Source organism: Callorhinchus milii, unplaced genomic scaffold (assembly GCF_018977255.1).
Source record: "Callorhinchus milii isolate IMCB2004 unplaced genomic scaffold, IMCB_Cmil_1.0 Scaffold2, whole genome shotgun sequence".
In the NCBI taxonomy this organism is placed as follows: Eukaryota; Metazoa; Chordata; class Chondrichthyes; order Chimaeriformes; family Callorhinchidae; genus Callorhinchus; species Callorhinchus milii.
Genome location: NW_024704743.1, coordinates 62,500,238 through 62,521,826, shown reverse-complemented (window position 1 = coordinate 62,521,826; position 21,589 = coordinate 62,500,238). Strand labels below are relative to the sequence as shown.

Here is a 21,589-nt window from a genome sequence, read left to right as displayed (position 1 = left end):
CAGCAACAGGTGTGCCCCTAAGTTTTACAGATGAGCCAGGCTGGATGTGCTGTCATCAGCAGTGCCCTGGAGTACTATGGACTCACCTGGCTCAGAAACTGGATTACCAAGACCACCACAGAGGGTTAAATCCATTCTGTTTCCAAGCATGTCACCTTGCAGCCAGTTAGGTATACCAGTGATGCAATTTAAGCATTTGTTGCAACCTCACACAAAAACGTGGATTGTGTATGGATATGTAAGTATATTTTTAAAAATCACTCGGTCACCGAAAAGCAAAAAGAGGTAGAAAGAAAGATGCACAATGTGCATCACAGTGACAGTATAAGTCCTCAAACAATACCAGTGACAGTATAACTCCTCAACACTGTCTACTGTGTATTCATTTGTATAGCACCTTTCACATCGGGAGGACAGTCATGGATTTGCACTCGAGCTGAGGGTTGGGATCAGGAGGGGTGGAGGGCAGGGAGGGTGGTGGTAGGAGGGTAACCAAAGGCGGATGAAGAGGAGGGTGTTGAGACGAGACTTGAAGGAGGCAAGGGGAGGGAGTGAAGTGAAGGGACTGTGGCAGACTGAGGAGGGTAACCAACTATATAATATATACAATAAACAAACTCTAGCCCATTGGTATTTTGCAAGTTATCCAATTATACATAGTTTGATTATTCACAAAGAGGCCAGTCGTAAACAGTGCTGATAATAGGTTCTCTACAATAATTGTGTTCATCGAATAAGCAACTGTTTAGGTAATATCTAGTTTGCTTTCTTGAGTTTTTGATGTGCTAAAATAAGCCTACTTTTTACAAAAAAAAATTGGGTTATTACCTCATTTGCCAGGGGAAAAACTGTATTGAGAGAGTGCTCTTACCCCCCTCTGTGTGATTAAACTGCACAATTATTATAGCAAGTCTGACCACAACTGAAAGAGACACTCGATTTTCTAAGGATCTCCGTTGATCATTGAATACTAATTTACGAAACTTACCAAATATCTCAGCATGTGTCGACTCCCAATGATATGTTGAATAAAAATAGAGAGATCCGATGTATGGTGGCAGAGTTCACACTCAAATTGTCTCTTTGAATGTTGAAGATGGTATTCAACCACATAGTTCAGCCCTATACAGTTTGAAAAAAAATGAAAAATAGCACACAAAAGTAGATGACCAATATAACAACTCCTTTCACAACTTGAACTAGATTTCAAAATGTATAGATTAATTCTGTTACACATTTATCCAGTTATAACAGTAACAAAGGACAAAGAATGATGCAAGCATTGTGACTACACATCAAACCAGTCATCTTCTCTAACTTGGAATTCTTTGCCGGTATAAAAAGCTCGAGCTTCATTCTAACTACAATCATGATTTACAATTATGTTACCTTTTAAAAAAAANGTGGTGTCACTCACACATCATAAATCATCTTTAAAAAGGACTATTTTGACAACCCTAACAATATAAGGAAAGCATCAAAAGAAAATTTACTATGCCAGAAATTATGTGACAGTACATTAATTAAGGTGTAGTGCTCAAGGAAATAGCATGGACTTAGAAACTCAAGGAGGTAGAAAAACATGGATCTCCATTTGTGATACCTTAAGAAACCAAAACATTCTGTGCAGTTTCACAATGAATGGTCCGAGCTTTCTACTGCTCTCAATAACAGACTCGGCAGCATTTTCCCTTATCCCATACCCTTGATAGAAATTTTCAGTACAGATGTGCATTCAGACCATCATGTCAACTAGTTATTTGAAAGATGAATCCATTCAGTCCTATTTACTTGTCTTTTTACCTCACACTTTTGTGCATTAAATTTAATCTACATCCTCTGCCCAATCTACTTGTCTGTCTGTGTTCTCCAGATGTTCATCACCATCTTAACTATTAGCTCCCTATTTGTTTTCATTTAAAAATGTTACCTTTTATACTAGAATCTAGATAATTTATCTATTATATATAATTTATAAATGACATAATGTGTGACAAGGGCTCCCCTCTGCCTTCTCGTCCTCTCCACTGCCTTTGATACTGTGGACCACTCAATCCTCCTCCACCGCCTCGCCTCCCACCTCAACCTTCAAGGTTCTGTCCTTGACTAGTTCAGGTCCTACTTTTCACACTGCCTCCAATTCATCTCTGCAAACGGCTTCTCCTCCAGCCCGCGCATCACTCCTCAGGGCTCTGTCCTCGGTCCCCTCCTCTTCACCCTCTACATGCTCCCCTTGGTGACACCATCCGCAAACATGGGGTAAATTTCCACATGTATGCGGATGACACCCAACTCTACCTCTCTGCCTCCACCCTCAACTCCAGGATTACTGGCATCCTGACTGATTGCCTGTCCGACATCAAGTCCTGGATGAGGGACAACTTTCTCCAACTCAATGTCAGTAAGACCAAGGCCCTCCTGATTGGCTCGTACCAGCGCCTCCACACCTCAGGCGCCGACAGCATCAGCCTCCGCGGCTGCACACACAACCTCACTCAGCCAGTCAGGAACCTGGGTGTCTTGTTTGACCCTGAACTGTCCTTTCACCCCACATCCACACCATGACCGGCACTGCCTACCACCACCTTCGCAACACTGCCAGACTCCGTCACTGTCTCACCCCTCAGGCTGCTGAAACCCTCACCCACGCATTCGTCACATCAAAGCTCGATTACGGAAACTCCCTCGTCATCGGCCTTCCCAACTCTTCCCTTCACAAGCTGCAGATCATCCAAAACACTGCAGCTCACGTACTCTCACGCACCAGGCTCCGCAACCCCATCACTCCCACCCTCGCCTGACTCCACTGGCTCCCCGTCCCCCAGAGGATCAAGTTCAAGATCCTCATCCTCACATTTAAGGCCATCCATGGCCTTGCCCCCTCCTACCTGTCTGACCTGCTGACTCCCTACCAACACGCCCGCTCCCTCCGTTCAGGGGGCTCCGTCCTGCTCCATGTCTCCCACCCGACCCGCCCTACCATCGGTGGCCGAGCTTTCAGCCTCTCTGCCCTCACACTCTGGAACTCCATCCCACAGTCCCTTCCCCTCGCTTCCTCCCTTGCCTCCTCTTCGATTGTGCCTTCAGTAGCCCTCCCACCTCTCTGCCTTCCCTCATGCTCAGGTCCTGCCCCCTTACTGTCCCGCGCCTTGGGACGTCCTCCCGACGTGAAAGGCTCTCTATAAATGTAATTTTGTTGTTGTTGTTGTAGATGAAGAAAGGCAATGGTCCTAACATGGACCCCTGTAAGACACCACAATTTATCTCCATTCCAAATAACAACCATTGTTCTACACAATCAATCACAAACTATATGTCATGTTTGTAATTCAATTATTATTTTCTAGCACTCTGAAGCTTCACTCAAGAAAATTTATGAAGTTTAAAAGTGGAGAAAACTAGTAATTTGTTTTATGCAACTTCTACTTAATTGATTTGCTTTTTGACAAGAAAACAAACATCAAGAGACAGAAAGTTTTGCACTGTAAATATATCAGATTCAAAACATACCAACTATGGCCCTCTTTAGCTTCAATTTATTGAGGTAATATTCCAGGGGTTTCAGCACTGTAGTCGGTATTTGTATTTTTGATGCCACAGTTTTCTTCTCTACAGTTTTTGGCTTCACAGTTTTCCTCTCCACAGTTTTTGTCACCACAATTTTCCTCTCCACAGATTTTGGCTCCGTAGTTTCTGTTAGTAGCAGCTCAACCTTTTTAACAACTCCTTCAGCAACTTGAAATAGAATTCAAAATATCTATGTTAATTCTGTTACACAGTTATACAGTTACAAGAGTAACGAAGGACCAAGTAATAACCAAGCATTGGAACTATACATCAAATCAGTCATCTTCTCGAACTTGGTATAAAAAGCTTGATCATGATTTACAATTAAGTTACTTTTTTTAAATATTGTGTCACTCACATATTGTAAGTTATCTTTAAAAGGACTATTTTATCAACACTAACCAATATAATAAAGCCAATGCTTCCTCAGCAAACAGTTCAAAATGTATTACACGTGGTCTCTGTTCAATACCAATAGATTTACGATTCTAACGTTGTTGAATCCACTAATCATCCCAAAATAGTTTTTCAAAATTATGATTTTTTTTAAGATTTGGAAACTATGGCATACATACATGGTAACAGAGCACAGTTCATTTTTGAAGTATTACTCATTCATCACTACTGCAACGCATTTCATGAAGGCTACAAAATATTAATCAAGAATCAACCAATGCATTTGGGCATTTACTTTCCAGTACGACAAAGGTTATTTCAAAACAATCAACTTTCAAGGCAATATGACATGGCATTTACAGAAGGGGCAAACAATAAGTATGCATTTCTCTTCCTCCAAATATAGTACTGAAGTTAGTACTTGTAGATGTGGAACAATGTAAACATTTGCTACTGAGAAAACAATGCCAACACAACATCCATCTGTTTCCATCACACAAGTGAAAATTTCAATGCTCAGCATTTGAAATTGAACAAATGTTTTAACTGCGACATTTTAAAATTCTCTATCTAACAATTATTTATCGGCTCCCACTTTGCTTTTCATCCACCTCTTTCAAACACATTGCAATCAAAACGTACAGTGACTCCACAAGATGTGTGAGCAAATACGTTTAAAAAAGTTACTTAAAAATCTTTTTGTTGGTGCTCCCAGTTGAATCATTAGCATGTTATACAAAATGCTGTTCTGCATCAGTTTTACAAATTACTGGATGTTTGCCTATGGATTATACATTCTATTACCCCAGAAGCTTTGTGAAGCGCTTTGAAACATTCCTGCCACTGTATCAAATGCAGGAAATTTTACTATTTTTTATAACCAATAGTTATGTCCTAAATCTATCAGGGTCTTATTGAAATTAGTATCTTGCAGCAAAATATTTTAAAAGCATGTAAGATGCTTGTGCACTTGTGATGGTATTTACTTTTGCCAGTGGGGACGAGGAAAATCAAGTGGCACAAATTGGTTCCCTTATCATATTATTACTTCCATATATTCATAGCCCTAATTTGCATAAATTGCATGCACAGAAATATATAAAATATATATGTATATATAAAATCAATTTCTGTTTTTATTCCACATTTAAGCTGCCACATTATTTTGGTTACTCAATGGGTTATCTTCTAATATAGATAATCATATATAATAGCATAAAAGTTAGTTTAAAGCTGCACAGTTCCCTTTTAATTTTTCCTGCCTTAGGTATCCTATTCCAGAAGTATAATAGAAAAGGATGAAAAAATTAAACAAACAGTCCAGGTACCTGATTTTTTTTGTCTTCAGTTGTGGTCTATAAACAATTTGTGCTCCATTATTACTCTGTCGTTACTAATTAACCTCCATCAGAATAAACTACACTAAGTAGATTGCCACCTAAGATTCCCACTGTAGATTGATGCAATATAAAGCCCTAAATACAATTCTGATGGTTACTCAACAAGCAAGTCTAGATATATGTTGTTCTGACAGGAAAAAGCTACAGAAAGCTTGGGTGTTTACCCAAAGGAGAGAATAGAAACTCCAAAACACCTGTAGTCACTCATAAGTGCTAGACAAGTGCACCTACAAAACAGTAGCTGAAATGAGAATGGAGAAATCGAAAGTTTCATTTAGAACCCATAACAATTCTTTATGTTATTCTTCAACTACATTCAATAAATATTCTACAGCAAGACTTTCCTATTGGCTGTTGTAAATTATAATATACCCTCCAAAACCAATAATAAATTGGTCATTTTCAATCTACGACTGTTTGTGGGACATTGCTGTGCGCAATTGGCTGCCGTGTTCGCCCACAAATATACAGTCAATTCACTTTACAGTGTTTTTTTGTGAAGCGCTTTGGGACGTCCTTCCGACGTGAAAAGCGCTATATCAAATGCAAGGATTATTATTATCACCCTTTACATTATATTAATTAATTATATAATATACCTTATACCGTAGCCTAACACTGGACTGCTTTATGCTTGGGAGTTTTGTTTCTACATTTATTATGCATTCAAGAGGAAGCTAGACCTTCACCTGCAGTAGAGAATAGAAACGTATGGGAGGGAGTAAGGAATAGGTGAAATATAAACATCGGCCTGAACTGCTTGGGTTGAGTGGCCTATTGCCGTGCTGTACTTCTTTGCATTTTTACATTAACCTGAATCAGGTTTACAAAGTATTAAAGTATTTAGCTCCACCACATCAGCTATTCCAAGAATCAGGTAATTCAATTTTAGATTGTGGTGTACACTCCTTCCCCACCCCATCAGGCTCCCACCCCCAGCTCGGGTGCCAAGCCATTATTGTTAAGTGGCTTTGAATGTCTCAACGTGAAAGGCACTGTATAAATGTAAATTTGTATTGTATATTAAGAGGAAGACTACAGAATTAAAATATTGCATCTATTATAAATCAGCAACCAGAACTGAACTGGTTAATTTAAACAAACTGTATAAACCACAAAAGCCCAATATAAAGGATTTAACACTAATACAACCTAAATGGTTACCAGCAATTTAACAAACAAGAAAAACCTTTCATTTCTGGTCACCCTTCCATTTTCCGACAAATGTTTTTTTTAACAATTAATTGTTTAGTAACTTCTGATTAGGACTAAGGATTTTAGTTTCACATTTATGTTCAATGGCAACATATGTGTTGTTAGCAGCTCAGCTAAAGAATTTACAATTATTTAAATAAGTAAAATTTAGTTCAACTAAAACTTAAGACTCAACCCCCCTCTCTCCCCTCATCACCATCACCAAAACGAAAGCTAGAAAGGGAGGTGTAATAAAACAAAATCCCAATTTTATAAACATCAATGAAGCACAATTAGTAAGATTGGTAAGAACGCTTTTTAACATCCAGAATTTGCAGTTCGGTAAAATATGGCAACAGCTTCAACAGGTTTTGTGAGGTCACTTTACATCAATAATCCATTCATTAAAATATTGCAAATATGTTATCAATAACAAAGATTGTTGTGGATGATGTTGATGCTTTCAATACATTCTCCTGCAGATATTCGGCATTTAATGGAAGTAGTAGTCATCTTCATTAAGCAACAGCAACTTCTCACTTGTACAACACATCTTGCATGAAACAGCATTATGGAAGAGGCGACTCAGATGCAGCAGCAATTGTAACAGCTTAGCTCTAAGCTGCATCAAACACCACACTGCATCCAAATTCCTCACGGTGACGACACTGAACGAATGAGCACTTGGAATTCAGTTTCAGTGAGATTCAGATTATCTGAACACACCATTTCAGGTTTTCTTGACTGGTTTAGTCTCCAATGCCAACATTTTGACTTTTGACAATCCAGCCTCAACCATTTGAAGTCCAAAACCCAAACATTCTTCCATATCCCCTCATTTATGAAAGACGTAGTTCTTCAGTTCCAAAGCCAATGTCCTCCAAAGTTGATTGAAGGTTTGTTTCAAGAACAAATTAGATAGATTTCTGCTAGAAAATAATATCCCAAGATACAGTATATAGTTTGGGACACGACATGTCAAGCGACTGCCAGGATGGTGGAAGACAAACTAAATGGACCTTGGTCTTCTTTTGCCTAGCAAATTCTTACGTTATTATGTTTCAAACGTGGAGACTGAGACGAGATGGGTGGAGCTAATCAAAGCCCCGCTGCAATAAATGGGATATTCTGGAATTTGTTTTGATTGTTTTAGGAAACTATGCAGAATTTTCCAGCTGTAACATATTTGGACATGGTCAACAATATAGTACTTTGTACACAGGACACAGTTTGTGGAAAGAGCTGGTGGATAGACAAAATGATCTTTGCTTGTTCCAGTCTTGATTCATGAGCACCTCCAAAGGCTCTTGATGCTCACCAGTAGACACATGTTTCACTTATGCTCCAAATTATTCAATATGCAATTTCTGTTATCATCCACTGGTCAGATTCAAACTTCAGCCAATATTGTCATTCTTTTGTATTAACAATATTACCATTTTCCACTATAAAATGAATACATCTTTACAATATTTGTAAACAAATTTTCAGTGATTTACTAAAAGTTATGTTGCTTACACAAACATTCTATAAGCTTTAAATACTCCAGCAATCATTTTGCAACCGAATGTAAAATGGAATTGGATATTTTGATTGCATTTAGAACGGCTGCACAATTAACAGAAAGTTTAACTGCAGCACATTTAATAATGCTAACCATTACAATTTTACAGAGAATAGGTCTAAATATAGTTCTGCCATCTTTCCCAGAAAATTATGCTTGGAAAAGTACCAGACTTACTCAGATTTGAAAAAATATAAATTTGATATCAAAATGTTGCATGCTCACATCCTAAAAAACTCCAACTTAATAAATGTTTCAAATGGTCCAATTTATGACCCCTCTGATGACCTAGTGGTTAAAGGCTCTGAAGTCATTCAGACTAAGACACAGTATTATACATGTAATTCCTGATCTATCTGCATTGAGTTGGATGTTGGGGCAGTATTGAAATTATTCTCAACATCCTTGACCTGGAGCTGTATGTGTGGTGGAGGGGTGGGGGGGGGGGGATAAACAGACTGAACATGTAACTATTGAGTGAGTAAAGTCAGAACTTTAGTAAAGTCTCCACAGTCAAACAGCTGCTGCTGGCAGAGGCTGAGTTCAGGGAAAAGGCATCTGTACCGTCAGGCAACTACCCCGGACACTGCACAAGTCCAATTAGGATATATAGAACAAAAAGGGATGGAATAATGGCAACTTTTTAAATTTGTTATGTTCTATGGTTCACAGATCTTTGACCATTAAAAGTGGACAATTAAGCACAAACAATGTCAACCAAACCCAACCATCAGAAAATGACCAATTAAAGTCCAATGCTAAGACTTGCTGGAAAAGTTGTACTGAAAATAAATGGGTTATTTAGAGTGGAGCAGAACACTGTCTGTCAAGGAAAATAACTCATTCAGTTTAAATGTTATTCGCATTCTTACAAAACGTCTTTAAATTTAAAAATTTCGGTATTTATAAATGTTCATTGGTTTTAATAACTTCACTGACACGTTACATGAAACCTAAAAACATCACCATTTTATATTTGTAAACCTACAAAGATGGGAGCAAGATCCCCAAAGAATCCTTCAATACTTACCATTCCATTTTAAGACTTCTTCAATCTGTCATTATGATGTTTGGAGAGAATCATCCAGGAAAATGAACAGAAAAAAGTTAGCGAGATTGCTTCTGTTGGAACATAAAACTGAAACATTTCATTAAATGCATCTTTTGCAGACTTTGCCCTTCATTTTCTTTGTTGAAATTGGACGAGGTTTTCCTTCAGGCATCTGTCCTGAATGGATCGCTGAGCAAGACAACCCCACATTGGACATGAAATTGACATTTCAAACTGACCAGGTAGCATAGCAATGAATATCAAGGCAGCATCCGCTTTTTAAAAAGACCACAACACAGAAATATCTCTGTGCCAACAAGACAGTGGTTGGGTTATATTTTGTTTTATTTATGACAGATTTAATATTTATGCATATATTATCCATAGCAGGCATTTTTTCCTTTTGAGTAACGTCTTCACTTCAAAAATAACCCTCAAAGAAAAGTCAAATGAACATTTTTGCTATCGGCAGTACAGCCATATTGCTGTCCTGTAACAGAAAGTCAAAGTATTGAGGCAGAACAGGTGGTCACTGCCCTTGAAAGAAAATGGCCCTATAAATCACCAATTCTGATGAGAAAAAGACCAACATTGGGTGGAGGAGGGTGTGTAGATAAAGGTATAGTAATACTAGAGGCTTATTCAAACATTTCCTTGAGCTTTTAGATTAAACTAATTTTAAGTATTTAAAATGTATATTTTACAGAAACATCATTTTTTTTAAAAAAACAATTATCAAAGCAATAATTAAAAGTTGGGATGATGCGCACTAAATTGTAAGCCCCAGTGAACTGAGTCCCAAGAGAAGAACGTCAGTGAGTTTGTTGAAAATGACAATATTCAATATTTAACTGTCTCGCATGTACTTTTGTTCAGCGTCCAAGCCAAAGAAAAATATTTTGCGACGACCAGATACCCAAATCATCTTTTCGAGGGGTCCATTAATAATGCAATCTCTGGGTTACTATAATAGTCTTGTGATGACATTCAGGGATATCCAGCCTTCCACTGGCTAATAATCCAGTCGTGTTGTTCCTCTTCGTCCCTCCCCACATGTCCGTAATATCCTCCACGGCTGGGAAGCCCGGATGGTCCACCCACGAAGATCTTCAAAGATGCCGTTTCTACTGCTTCTTAGTCAACTCTTTCCAGGGTGATGGACAAGAACCTTCCTAAGAAGGTTCTTCCTCCTTCCCCCGATGATTGAATCAAAACTGGCAACCTTGGTGTATCGGGCAACCTTATTGTGTCACCTGTCCGCTCCTCCGCTTAGCAGGATCCGGCCTGCTCCACGTCCCCCGCCTGGACCACCAATGGCATTCATGGCTTCAGCCTCTGCTCCCAACCTATGGAACTCCATCCCACATTCTCTTCGCCCTGCTCCCTCTCTTACCTTCTTCAAGGCACTTCTCAAGACCATCCTCTTCGACCAGGCCATAGGCCACCCCTCCCTGGCCTCCAATATCCCTGATCCCAGCCCCCCATCCCCGCTCAGATCCAAATCGCTGACTGTCCAGCACCTTGGGACGTCCTCCCGATTGTAGGGGAAGCCCATTGTGAATATTTGTCAAGCTTTGGTCTCCCTGTTGAGTGGCCAGTGCTATGATACTGCAGCTACCAGGCAACTTATGTATATCCTTCAAATCAGACTTTTGTTGGCCAAGATAATAGAGATTAAAAGGCTGTAATTTAACAAGGTTTCATGAACAAAAGTGATGTATAATCATTCAAACTCTAAAATTAAATTACAGCCTATAACACACTCCCAGGTAATAGAATTTCACAATTAAACATAAATGTTTACATGCAAATTTACCAAACAGGAGCATTCTAACATCGCAGTGAAGTGCTGGCTGATGGACGTTTCATGATTACTGTAAGTTTGCAAAAAAATTGCAATGATAGGGAAATAATTTTACTTTGGGCTATATACGGTAAATACAACAGATAGAAAAAAATCTAAAGGCCTCTCGGTTTCCTTGGAGAATTGCAGGTTATATTTGGGACCAAGCAATGATGCCCGGAGGAAATATTTTAGACAACAATATGAAAATATAAGTCTATTGGCAACAAAGATTGAAGCTTCCCTTTTCATCATTTGGTAAGTTAGCGGCTAGGACACACGGCTTCACCTTCGAAGACAATATCAAAGTTGTGTTACCCATTACTGAGCTGTATGAGTATTATGCCTCTTTGCAATCAAAAAATGTAAACGAATACCTCTTTTAGCTCTGCTGGTGAGTATGCACATGCTTACAATACGTATGAACTCCAAATTTACTATAAACTTGTATCTCCAAACTTTGTTGAAGTTTGTAAAGCATAACATTCAAACTTGCACTTTGCAAATCACCCACCAAAGTGCTATAAAGCATCACAGCCTAAGTTCTTGAACCTGATTAGAGGAAAAACACTAGGATCTTATCCTTCAATCTGATGATGTACAGAAAGCTTGAGGTTCAAACAATGAGCTTTTCAAATCTGTAAATGTAATTTATGACAACACACAGGAAAAAACATTTAAATTGATTCCATCTTCGGAGATCATCTCTTCTTGAAAGTAGGAATGAAATCATCAATACAGTCAACACACAGATTTGTTCAATTAAAAAGTAGGAACATACTAAAAAAGTTTCTTACCCTTTTGTGTTTATTGCCAAGGAAATGCATTTGGAGATTCACAGCAGACGTGCAGAACACTTTGCAAATCTAGAACAAAAATCAAAAGCTAATGTTAAAGAACTGTATCTCTCCTCCCCACCCCTCTCTCGATCACTCTCTCACTCCCCCATTCTCACCTCGCTCTCACACTCTCTCCTCACACTCTCTTTCTCACTCAATCACTCAATCTCCCCCTTTCCCCCAATCAGCCGTGCAGTTCACTATCTGCAGTGCCAGAAGCCAGAAGATAAGATGCGGTGGATAAGGAGACACGCTGGCCTTCCCCTCAGCTCAGGTACAGACTGCAGCAACGGCTGGCATTATTTCCACTCTCCCCGCTGCGTTCCCCCCAACTGCCGGCTCCTGCTGCTGCCACGGGAGGATGTTTGTCAGGTAGGGAGTTGCAATGTTGGAAAGGATCTCGGGCCGGATGCAACCCACTGGATGCCTGTTGAACCACGTCGGTCTAGACTATGAACTCAAAGTTTCAGGGTAAAATATGCAGCTTGAACCAACAACCTTCTGACCCAGAGATGGGAGTGCTACCAACTGAGCTGAGATACCTGAGCTACCGGATACCTGAATCTTCCATCAATTCAATTCCCTCATGTAGTCACCTTCAATAATTCAACCTAATCTCTTCCATAACCACTTTGTCTTACAGCAGCTCTCTGCTTTCAAAAATCTTCCAAATACCCCTTGCTTCAACCATGATTTTGCTGACTTCTAAATTTTTGCCATTTTGATTCTTGTCCACTGTTCTTATGCTTAGGTTCATTGAAACTTTTTTTGTGTGATATCTTACATAATCATATTCAAAATATCAAAATAAAAATTACAACCAATGCACAAAAACCTCCCTGTGAGAGATTACTTACATCACACCAAAATGTCTTCACATCTTTTCCATCTTTTCTAAATATCTTCGCATATTTTTCATCTGGATCATTCTGAGGTCCACCACTCACAAACTTCCTGTAAGTTTGGTATTGGGAGTTATTGGAAGCTGTTATATTTTCATATCTTTTATCTCCACCATAAGTTTGGAATCTTGTTCCAGCTTTTTTACCAAACATTTTTGCAGTATAAGTTATGAATCTTTTCCCAGGAATCTTTTTTTCACTCTTAGGATTGATTACTTTGCGAATCTGAGGATCAACTTTAATTCCAAAGTTGATAGGTTTATTTTCACTATTAGGCTGAATATTGCCTCCAACAGTTACAATTACTCCTTTTTCACCACTATTAGAAATAGCTTGAATGTTTCCTTCATTACTTGTAGCAGTGTCTTTTGTATCTTTAGTAACTTGAAGCTGAGTTTTGTTTGTAATATTCATAGGTTGGACCTTTCCACTTTTACCAACCTGAAGTCCACCTTTGTATGGATCATTGTTAGCTGTGTTAGTTTGAAGTTGGGCATTTCCTGCATAATTGTTTAGAACATCCTTTTCACCTTCAGCAACTTGAGATTTGGTTAAGCTGGAGCTATTAGCTATCTCCATTCCACAGTAAGTTGGTAATTGACTATCACCCTCCTTAGGTAACTCTGCTTCATTGCTTCTTTCACATTGGATTTTGCCCGAGGCCCTCTCTGCTATATTCATTCCACTGATAGGTTGATATTTGTCTCCATCACTCTTAATTACTTCCTTTCCATTAACTTCAGCTGTACCCAAATCACCCTCGCTGACATCTATTTCACTGTTTGCTTGAAGTTGGATTTTGCCTGAGTCACTTTCAGCCATACCAACTCCACTGATAGCCTGAGGTTGAGTTATACCAGAGTCACTCTCAAATAGATCAGTTTTACTGTTAGCTTGGGGTTTGGCTTTGCCAGCATCACTCTTAAATATATGCATTTCTCTGCTTGTTTGAGCTATGACTCCATCACTCTTAACTATATCTGTTACACAGCTCGTTTGAGAATGGGCTTTGCATTTATCACTCTCTGTGTTCCTTCCACTATGAGCTGGAGTTTTGTCTGAACCACTTTTAGCTATATCTAGTCCACCATTAGCTTCAGTTTGTGCATAGCTGAAGTCACTCTTAGTCACCTCTGTTTCACTGCTTGCTTGAGGTGGGGCTATACTTCCATCACTCTTAGGTATGCCCACTTCTTTGTTACCCTGAGATTGGGTTTTGCCTGGGTTAACTTTAAGTTGATTTATGTGTATGGCACACTTAGCTATGTTTATTTCAGTGTTGGTTTGAGATTGGACTTTGCTTGCGCCAATCTTAGCTACATCCATTCCACAGTTGGCTTGGCCATTGTCTGTGTCACTCAGGACTATGTCCATTCCAATGTTAGCGTGAGGCTGGGCTATATCACTCTTTGCTCCATCCATTCCAGGGCACGTTTGAGATTGGGCTTTGTGTAAATCACTCTCAGCAACATTTATTTCACTGCTGACTTCATGGTGGGCATCATTCTTAGCTGCACCCATTCCACTATTAGCTTCAGAGTGGGCTTTATCTTCATCCCCCAGAGCCAGAACAGTTCTCGTGCTAGCTTTAGGCTGGGTTTTGCCTGGGTCACTTTTAGCCACATGCATTCCACTATTAGCTAGAAAGCGAGCTTTCCATGGGTCACCCTTAATTATGTGCATTTCACTGTTAGCTTGAGCTTTACCCAAGTCTATTTTAGTTACGTCTGTTCCACTATTAGATTCTGGTTGGGTTTTGTCCGAGTCGCTCTTAGTTATAACCATTCCACTGTTAGCTTCACTCGTAGTTGTTTCACTGTTCACTTGAAGTTGGACTTTACTTGCAGCACCCTTTGCTGTGTGCATTTCGATGTTACCTCGAGGTAGGGCTGGGCTCTGGTCATTCTTGGCCACGTCTGTCGCAGTTTTAGCTTGAGGTTGCACAATGTCTGCATCAATATTAGCTGTGTCCTGTTCACTGTTGGCTTGCAATTGGGATTCGTCTTCATCACCCTTAATTATCTCCTTTCCATTATTAGGCTGTGTAACAGCTCCATCACTCGCATCTATTTCATTTCCAGGGTTAGCTTGAGACTTGGCAACATATTCACTCATGTTATTATACGAAACCTATAGAAAAGTAAAAAGCAATAATATTAGATAATTTTCTTGCTGAGGCCAAATCTATTTTTTGTCGAAAAAGACAAATGTCAAGCAAATATTGTTCTCTTTAAATACTTAAATCAAGCATAATAACTGCTCTGTTCCTATTTACTCTGGACACACTCCAGGTATCTTTCTCTCTATCACTACAGACACATTGCTGATTTCTTTCTCTCTATAAACACTGCAGGTTTCTCTCTCTCTCGATAAACGGCAGGTTTCTCTCTCTCTCTCGACACACGGCAGGTTTCTCTCTCTCGACTCACTGCAGGTTCCCCTCTCTCTCGACTCAATGCAGGTTTCTCTCTCTCTCGACTCACTGGAGGTTTCTCTCTCTCTCGACTCACTGCAGGTTTCTCTCTCTCTCGACTCACTGCAGGTTTCTCTCTCTCTCGACTCACTGCAGGTTTCTCTCTCTCTCGACTCACTGCAGGTTTCTCTCTCTCTCAACTCACTGCAGGTTTCTCTCTCTCTCGAATCACTGCAGGTTTCTCTCTCTCTCGAATCACTGCAGGTTTCTCTCTCTCTCGAATCACTGCAGGTTTCTCTCTCTCTCGACTCACTGCAGGTCTCTCTCTCTCTCGAGACACACTGCAGGTCTCTCTGTCTCTCTGGACACACTGCAGGTCTCTCTGTCTCTCTAGACACACTGCAGGTCTCTCTGTCTCTCTAGACACACTGCAGGTCTCCCTGTCTCTCGAGACACACTGCAGGTCTCCCTGTCTCTCTAGACACACTGCAGGTCTCTCTGTCTCTAGACATACTGCAGGTCTCTCTCTCTCTAGACATACTACAGGTCTCTCTCTCTCTCTCTCTCTCTCTCGAGACACACTGCAGGTCTCTCTCTCTCTCGAGACACACTGCAGGTCTCTCTGTCTCTGGACACACTGCAGGTCTCTCTGTCTCTGGACACACTGCAGGTCTCTCTGGACACACTGCAGGTCTCTCTGTCTCTGGACACACTGCAGGTCTCTCTGTCTCTGGACACACTGCAGGTCTCTCTGGACACACTGCAGGTCTCTGCCTGTGGACACACTGCAGGTCTCTGTCTGTGGACACACTGCAGGTCTCTGTCTGTGGACACACCGCAGGTCTCTCTGGACACACTGCAGGTCTCTCTGGACACACTGCAGGTCTCTCTGTCTCTGGACACACTGCAGGTCTCTCTGGACACACTGCAGGTCTCTGCCTGTGGACACACTGCAGGTCTCTGTTTGTGGACACACTGCAGGTCTCTGTCTGTGGACACACTGCAGGTCTCTCTGGACACACTGCAGGTCTCTCTGGACACACTGCAGGTCTCTCTGTCTCTGGACACACTGCAGGTCTCTCTGTCTCTCTGGACACACTGTCGGTCTCTCTGTCTCTGGACACACTGCAGGTCTCTCTGTCTCTGGACACACTGTAGGTCTCTGTCTCTGGACACACTGTCGGTCTCTCTGTTTGTGGACACACTGTCGGTCTCTCTGTCTGTGGACACACTGTCGGTCTCTCTGTCTGTGGACACACTGCAGGTCTCTCTGTCTCTGGACACACTGCAGGTCTCTCTGTCTCTCTGGATACACTGCAGATCTCTCTGTCTCTGGACACACTGCAGGTCTCTGTCTGTGGACACACTGCAGGTCTCTCTGCCTGTGGACACACTGCAGGTCTCTGTCTGTGGACACACTGTCGGTCTCTCTGCCTGTGGACACACTGTCGGTCTCTCTGTCTGTGGACACACTGCAGGTCTCTGTCTGTGGACACACTGCCGGTCTCTCTGTCTGTGGACACACTGCAGGTCTCTCTGTCTGTGGACACACTGCAGGTCTCTGTCTGTGGACACACTGCAGGTCTCTGTCTGTGGACACACTGCAGGTCTCTGTCTGTGGACACACTGCAGGTCTCTGTCTGTGGACACACTGTCGGTCTCTGTCTGTGGACACACTGTCGGTCTCTGTCTGTGGACACACTGCAGGTCTCTCTGCCTGTGGACACACTGCAGGTCTCTGTCTGTGGACACACTGCAGGTCTCTGTCTGTGGACACACTGCCGGTCTCTCTGTCTGTGGACACACTGTCGGTCTCTCTGTCTGTGGACACACTGTCGGTCTCTCTGTCTGTGGACACACTGCAGGTCTCTGTCTGTGGACACACTGCAGGTCTCTGTCTGTGGACACACTGCAGGTCTCTGTCTGTGGACACACTGTCGGTCTCTCTGTCTGTGGACACACTGTCGGTCTCTCTGTCTGTGGACACACTGTGGGTCTCTGTCTGTGGACACACTGCAGGTCTCTCTGTCTGTGGACACACTGTCGGTCTCTCTGTCTGTGGACACACTGTCGGTCTCTCTGTCTGTGGACACACTGTCGGTCTCTCTGTCTGTGGACACACTGTCGGTCTCTCTGTCTGTGGACACACTGTCGGTCTCTCTGTCTGTGGACACACTGTCGGTCTCTCTGTCTGTGGACACACTGCAGGTCTCTGTCTGTGGACACACTGTCGGTCTCTCTGTCTGTGGACACACTGTCGGTATCTCTGTCTAACACTTTCTCACCAGTCCGTTTGCGATGGTCGTCGTCAAACTCGTCACTTCCTGTCTGCGGTCACTCCGCCCACGAGTCGCGAGTAGGAACTGCGTCACTTCCTGTCTATCTGCCTGTGCGGCGGACCATGATGACGCCATCAGCTCGCGGCCCGGGCCATGGGATCACGTGACCGTGTGCTTGTCTCCTGGGCCCTGGTGCCGGCCGCTGCTCTCACTGCAGCTGCTGCCAACAGCTGGGGATGGACCAGGGCTTCATAAACCAGATCCTGGGGACATATCTTTTAACACCTTTTTGAACTCATCACGATTGCTGCTGCAGGTGTACTGGAGAAGCCTCTTACATTGATGGCTGGTTTTGCGCTGATTAGGGTGTCACTCTTAGAAATTTTCTTGCTCAGTTTTGTTGCTGAGCTCAATACGCAAATTTGGCCGTGGACACAATACCTCATCCGGGGACTATCCCTGGAAATTGGGGACGTATGGTCACGCTAACTTATGGAACGAGGGCACGGGGCATCCTACAGCCCGCAAACAGCAATGGAGTGAGTGACCCAATTTTATTTGGAAGATTTGTAGGTCAGGACACTGGGAGAAATTCCTTTCTCTTTTTCAAATAGTGCCATAGATCTTTTAACATCCACTTGAACATGCAGATGGGACCTCAGTTTAACGTCTCATCCGAAGGACAGCAACTCCATTGTACTAAGATATAGTTCTTTTCCAGCGGAAAAGAAAAGAAAAGAAACAGAAAAGAAATTCTAGTACATCTGTCGTCTCACAATTGTCTCTTATTTGAAATAGAACTCCCGGGCTCCTTTGAATTTCCTCTTTAATGCTGAACACTGATACTTTATTTTCCCTATCAAAAACTGTGACAATAATAAGATGGGAGAAAAGAATTAGATTAGGGAAGTGAATGCTTCCTTGATCAGAATGCACTCGCAAGTTAATTGACTTCAGCTAACAAAGGTTCTATTTAGAAATTTCCTGAAGAGAATTATTTAAAATATTTATTTCAATAAATGTGTTTTTGTATCTTTTTAAATATTTATAAAAACTCTTGCATTTGATATGTCATATTACATCACTGAGACATCTCAAAGCGTTCCACAGAATATTTTGTAAAGTGGATTGATTGTGTATTTTGTGGGCTAAACGCGGCAGCCAATTACACATAAAAAAAGAGACGTACTCCTGATGCAAGGGGTGCTACACCAAATGCAAGTATTATTATTACTGGAGGCCTACTGCAATCATAGAGACTGTAATTCAGAATTTCTCTTTGCCTCTTCAGAAAAGGGGTAAAGGTAAGAAATTCAGGGGAGTTTCGTGTAATTTAAAGATGGGCAAGTGGAGGGTTTGAGGCAGGAGCTCCAGAGATTTGGGGCATAGTGGCTGAAAGCAGAGAGAACGAGGGGTATGTTAAGACAGCCAGCTGAGTGAAGGTTCTGGTTGGCAGTGGTGGGGTGTGAGCTTATTGGAGAGATAGGTAGAAATCACAGTGTTAAGTATTTGAAAGTGAATGAGGATCTTGAAATTGATTTGTTCCTATAACAGGAAGTCGGTGGAGCCTGGCAAGAACTGGGATAATGGGAGTACAGAGCTTGGTGTGGGTGAGGACATAGGCAGCAGAGATCTGAATCATTTGGACCTTGTTTATAGTGGATCTGGGGAGACAGGCTAGGAGAGTGGTGATAAAAGCACGTATGAGAGTTTGAGTAGTGTTTGAAGTAAGATAGGTTCGAAGATGGGCATTGCAGTGGAGGTGGAGGAAGGCATCCCTGGTCGTGGACCAGATGTGGCCTAAGCTCAGAGGCGAGTGCTACCACCTGAGCCAGACTGACACACAAAACTTATCTTTGTGCTACCTAGCAAAACAAATAAATTGCATTCATGGTTACAGTAAGAAGAGAAATTTCCTGGGGGAGGGTGGGGGTAGAAAGAGAAAGGAATAGGTAAATCACGCTCCAAGATTAACTATATAAATTTTATAAAGTAGTAAAAAAGATGTAGATACTTAAATTAATATTTTCTACTCATTACAAGTAACTGAACAACAACAACAACAAGATTCCATTTATAAAGCGCCTTTCACGTCAGGAGGACGTCCCAAGGCGCTGCACAGTTGGGTCATGACCCGAGCAGGGGGGAAATGGTCAGGGTGAGGGGAGGGAAGGGAGGGAGCGAGGAGGGGGAAATGGTCAGGGTGAGGGGAGGGAAGGGAGGGAGCGAGGAGGGGAAGAGAGTCGAGAGGGGAACTGAAGGCACGGTCAAAGAGAAAGGTTTTGAGACCGGCCTTGAAGGAGAGGGAGGAAGCGGCGAAGGCACTGGGGGTTAGAGTTCCAGAGCCTCGGGGCTGAGAGGCTGAAGGCCCGACCACCGATGGTAGGGCGATTGGGGCGGGGGACGTGGAGCAGACCGGAGCCGGAGGAACGGAGGGTACGGGCAGGTAGGTAGGGGGATGGTAGGAGGGAGCAAGGCCGTGAATGGCCTTGTAGGTGAGGATGAGGATCTTGAATTCGATCCTCTGGGGGATGGGGAGCCAGTGGAGGCGAGCGAGGGTGGGAATGATGTGGTCCCGAAGCCTGGTGCGGGACAGTACACGAGCTGCAGAGTTCTGAATGAACTATAGATACAATTTACACTCACATAGTGCTTTTCAGTGAGAGAATGTCTCAAAGTGCTTTAGAAAGACTTCATTGGGAAATCGAGGTGTGGGATGAGTAAGGTGGCCCCATTGTCGGCAGAACTAAATTTCATGATGCTGGATTCTGTAGTGTTGATGATTAGAGTAAAATGCAATTATCAGCTAGTGTATTATTTGTAGAGCATCAAAAAGCATTCTGTAAAATGTACTCACATCTTGTGGTATTAGTTAAAAATGCCCTCCGAATGTGAAACATGCTATATAAATTTAAATGTATATAATCTGTCCACCTGTGACCAGGGCTCCCTGCCTCAAAGACCTCTCTGCTAACTTCAACACTGTGGACCACTCTATCATCCTCTACCGCCTCTCCTCTCAACCTTCAAGGTTCTATCCTTGAATGGTTTCGATCCTAACTCACTCCAGCTCCACTTTGCCTCCACAAACAGCTTCTCCTCCAGCCCTCACACCGTCTCATGCGGTGTTACTCAGGGTTCTGTCCTCAGTCCTCTTGGTGACATCATCCGCGACATGGGGTTAACTTCAACATATACACAGATGACATTCAACTCTCTGCGTCCACCCTCGACGCCAGGACAACTGATGTCCTGACACACTGTCTGTCTGTCAGATATCAAGTCCTGGATGAGAGCTAACTTTCTACATTTGAACATCAGCAAGACCGAGGGTCTCCTGATAGCGCCTCCACACCTCAGGCACTGGCAGCATCAGCATCCACAGATGCACACTCCATCTCACTGAGGCAGTCAAGTCCTGTAGCTCAGTGGTTAGAACACTCGCTTTGCAAGCGACAGACCCAAGTTCAATTCCAGGCAGAGGGCGAAACCTTGGGCAAGTTTCCTTACTCCACACGCCTAATAATATGCCCTCCAAAAAAATAAATAATAAATTGGTCATTTTCAATCCACTGTTTGTGGGACACTGCTGTGCGCAATTGGCTGCTGCGTTCGCTCACAAATATACAATCAATTCACTTTACAGTATATTCTGTGAAGCGCTTTGGGACGTCCTCCTGACGTGAAAAGCGCTATATCAAATGCAAGGATTATTATTTATTATTATCAGGCATCTTGTTCAACCCTCAACTGTCCTTACTGTCCCACATCCATGCCATGACCCACTCTGCCTTGCCCCATCTCCGAAACATTGCCAGACTCTGGAACTCCATCCTACATTCTCTTCGCCTCACTGCCTTCCTTGCCTCCTTCAAGGCACACCTCAAGACCCTCCTCTTTGACCATGCTTTCAGCCACCCTCCTCCCCACCCCGTTTGGGTCATAATCCCTGACTCTTCAGCACCTTGGGAATGTTCTCCTGACGTGGAAGACACTTTGCAAATGTAATTTTGTATTGTATAAAGAAAATCTGTATTGTAAACACCATTGTATTTTGAAATACCAACCTACTAAAATGTGAACTGTTAACCCTTTAAATGACAATTCTGAGCTTCAATAAGTAGGGCAAAGAAAATCAGGA

The 21,589-nt window shown here is 42.2% G+C and overlaps 1 protein-coding gene across 1 annotated transcript in view; it reads right to left on the bottom strand.

The window, feature by feature from the left end:
• Positions 1-17,583, bottom strand: part of LOC103186355 — a 46,273-nt gene extending 28,690 nt beyond the window's left edge. Inside the window, exons 1-6 of the mRNA XM_042346978.1 lie at positions 17,455-17,583; positions 12,712-14,886; positions 11,813-11,881; positions 9,152-9,176; positions 3,511-3,735; positions 989-1,122 (exon numbers count right to left, since the gene is read on the bottom strand). Of these exons, the coding sequence (XP_042202912.1) occupies positions 989-1,122; positions 3,511-3,735; positions 9,152-9,176; positions 11,813-11,881; positions 12,712-14,886; positions 17,455-17,583 (2,757 nt within the window). The remainder of the gene's footprint in view (positions 1-988; positions 1,123-3,510; positions 3,736-9,151; positions 9,177-11,812; positions 11,882-12,711; positions 14,887-17,454) is intronic.
• Positions 17,584-21,589: the final 4,006 nt, after the last annotated feature.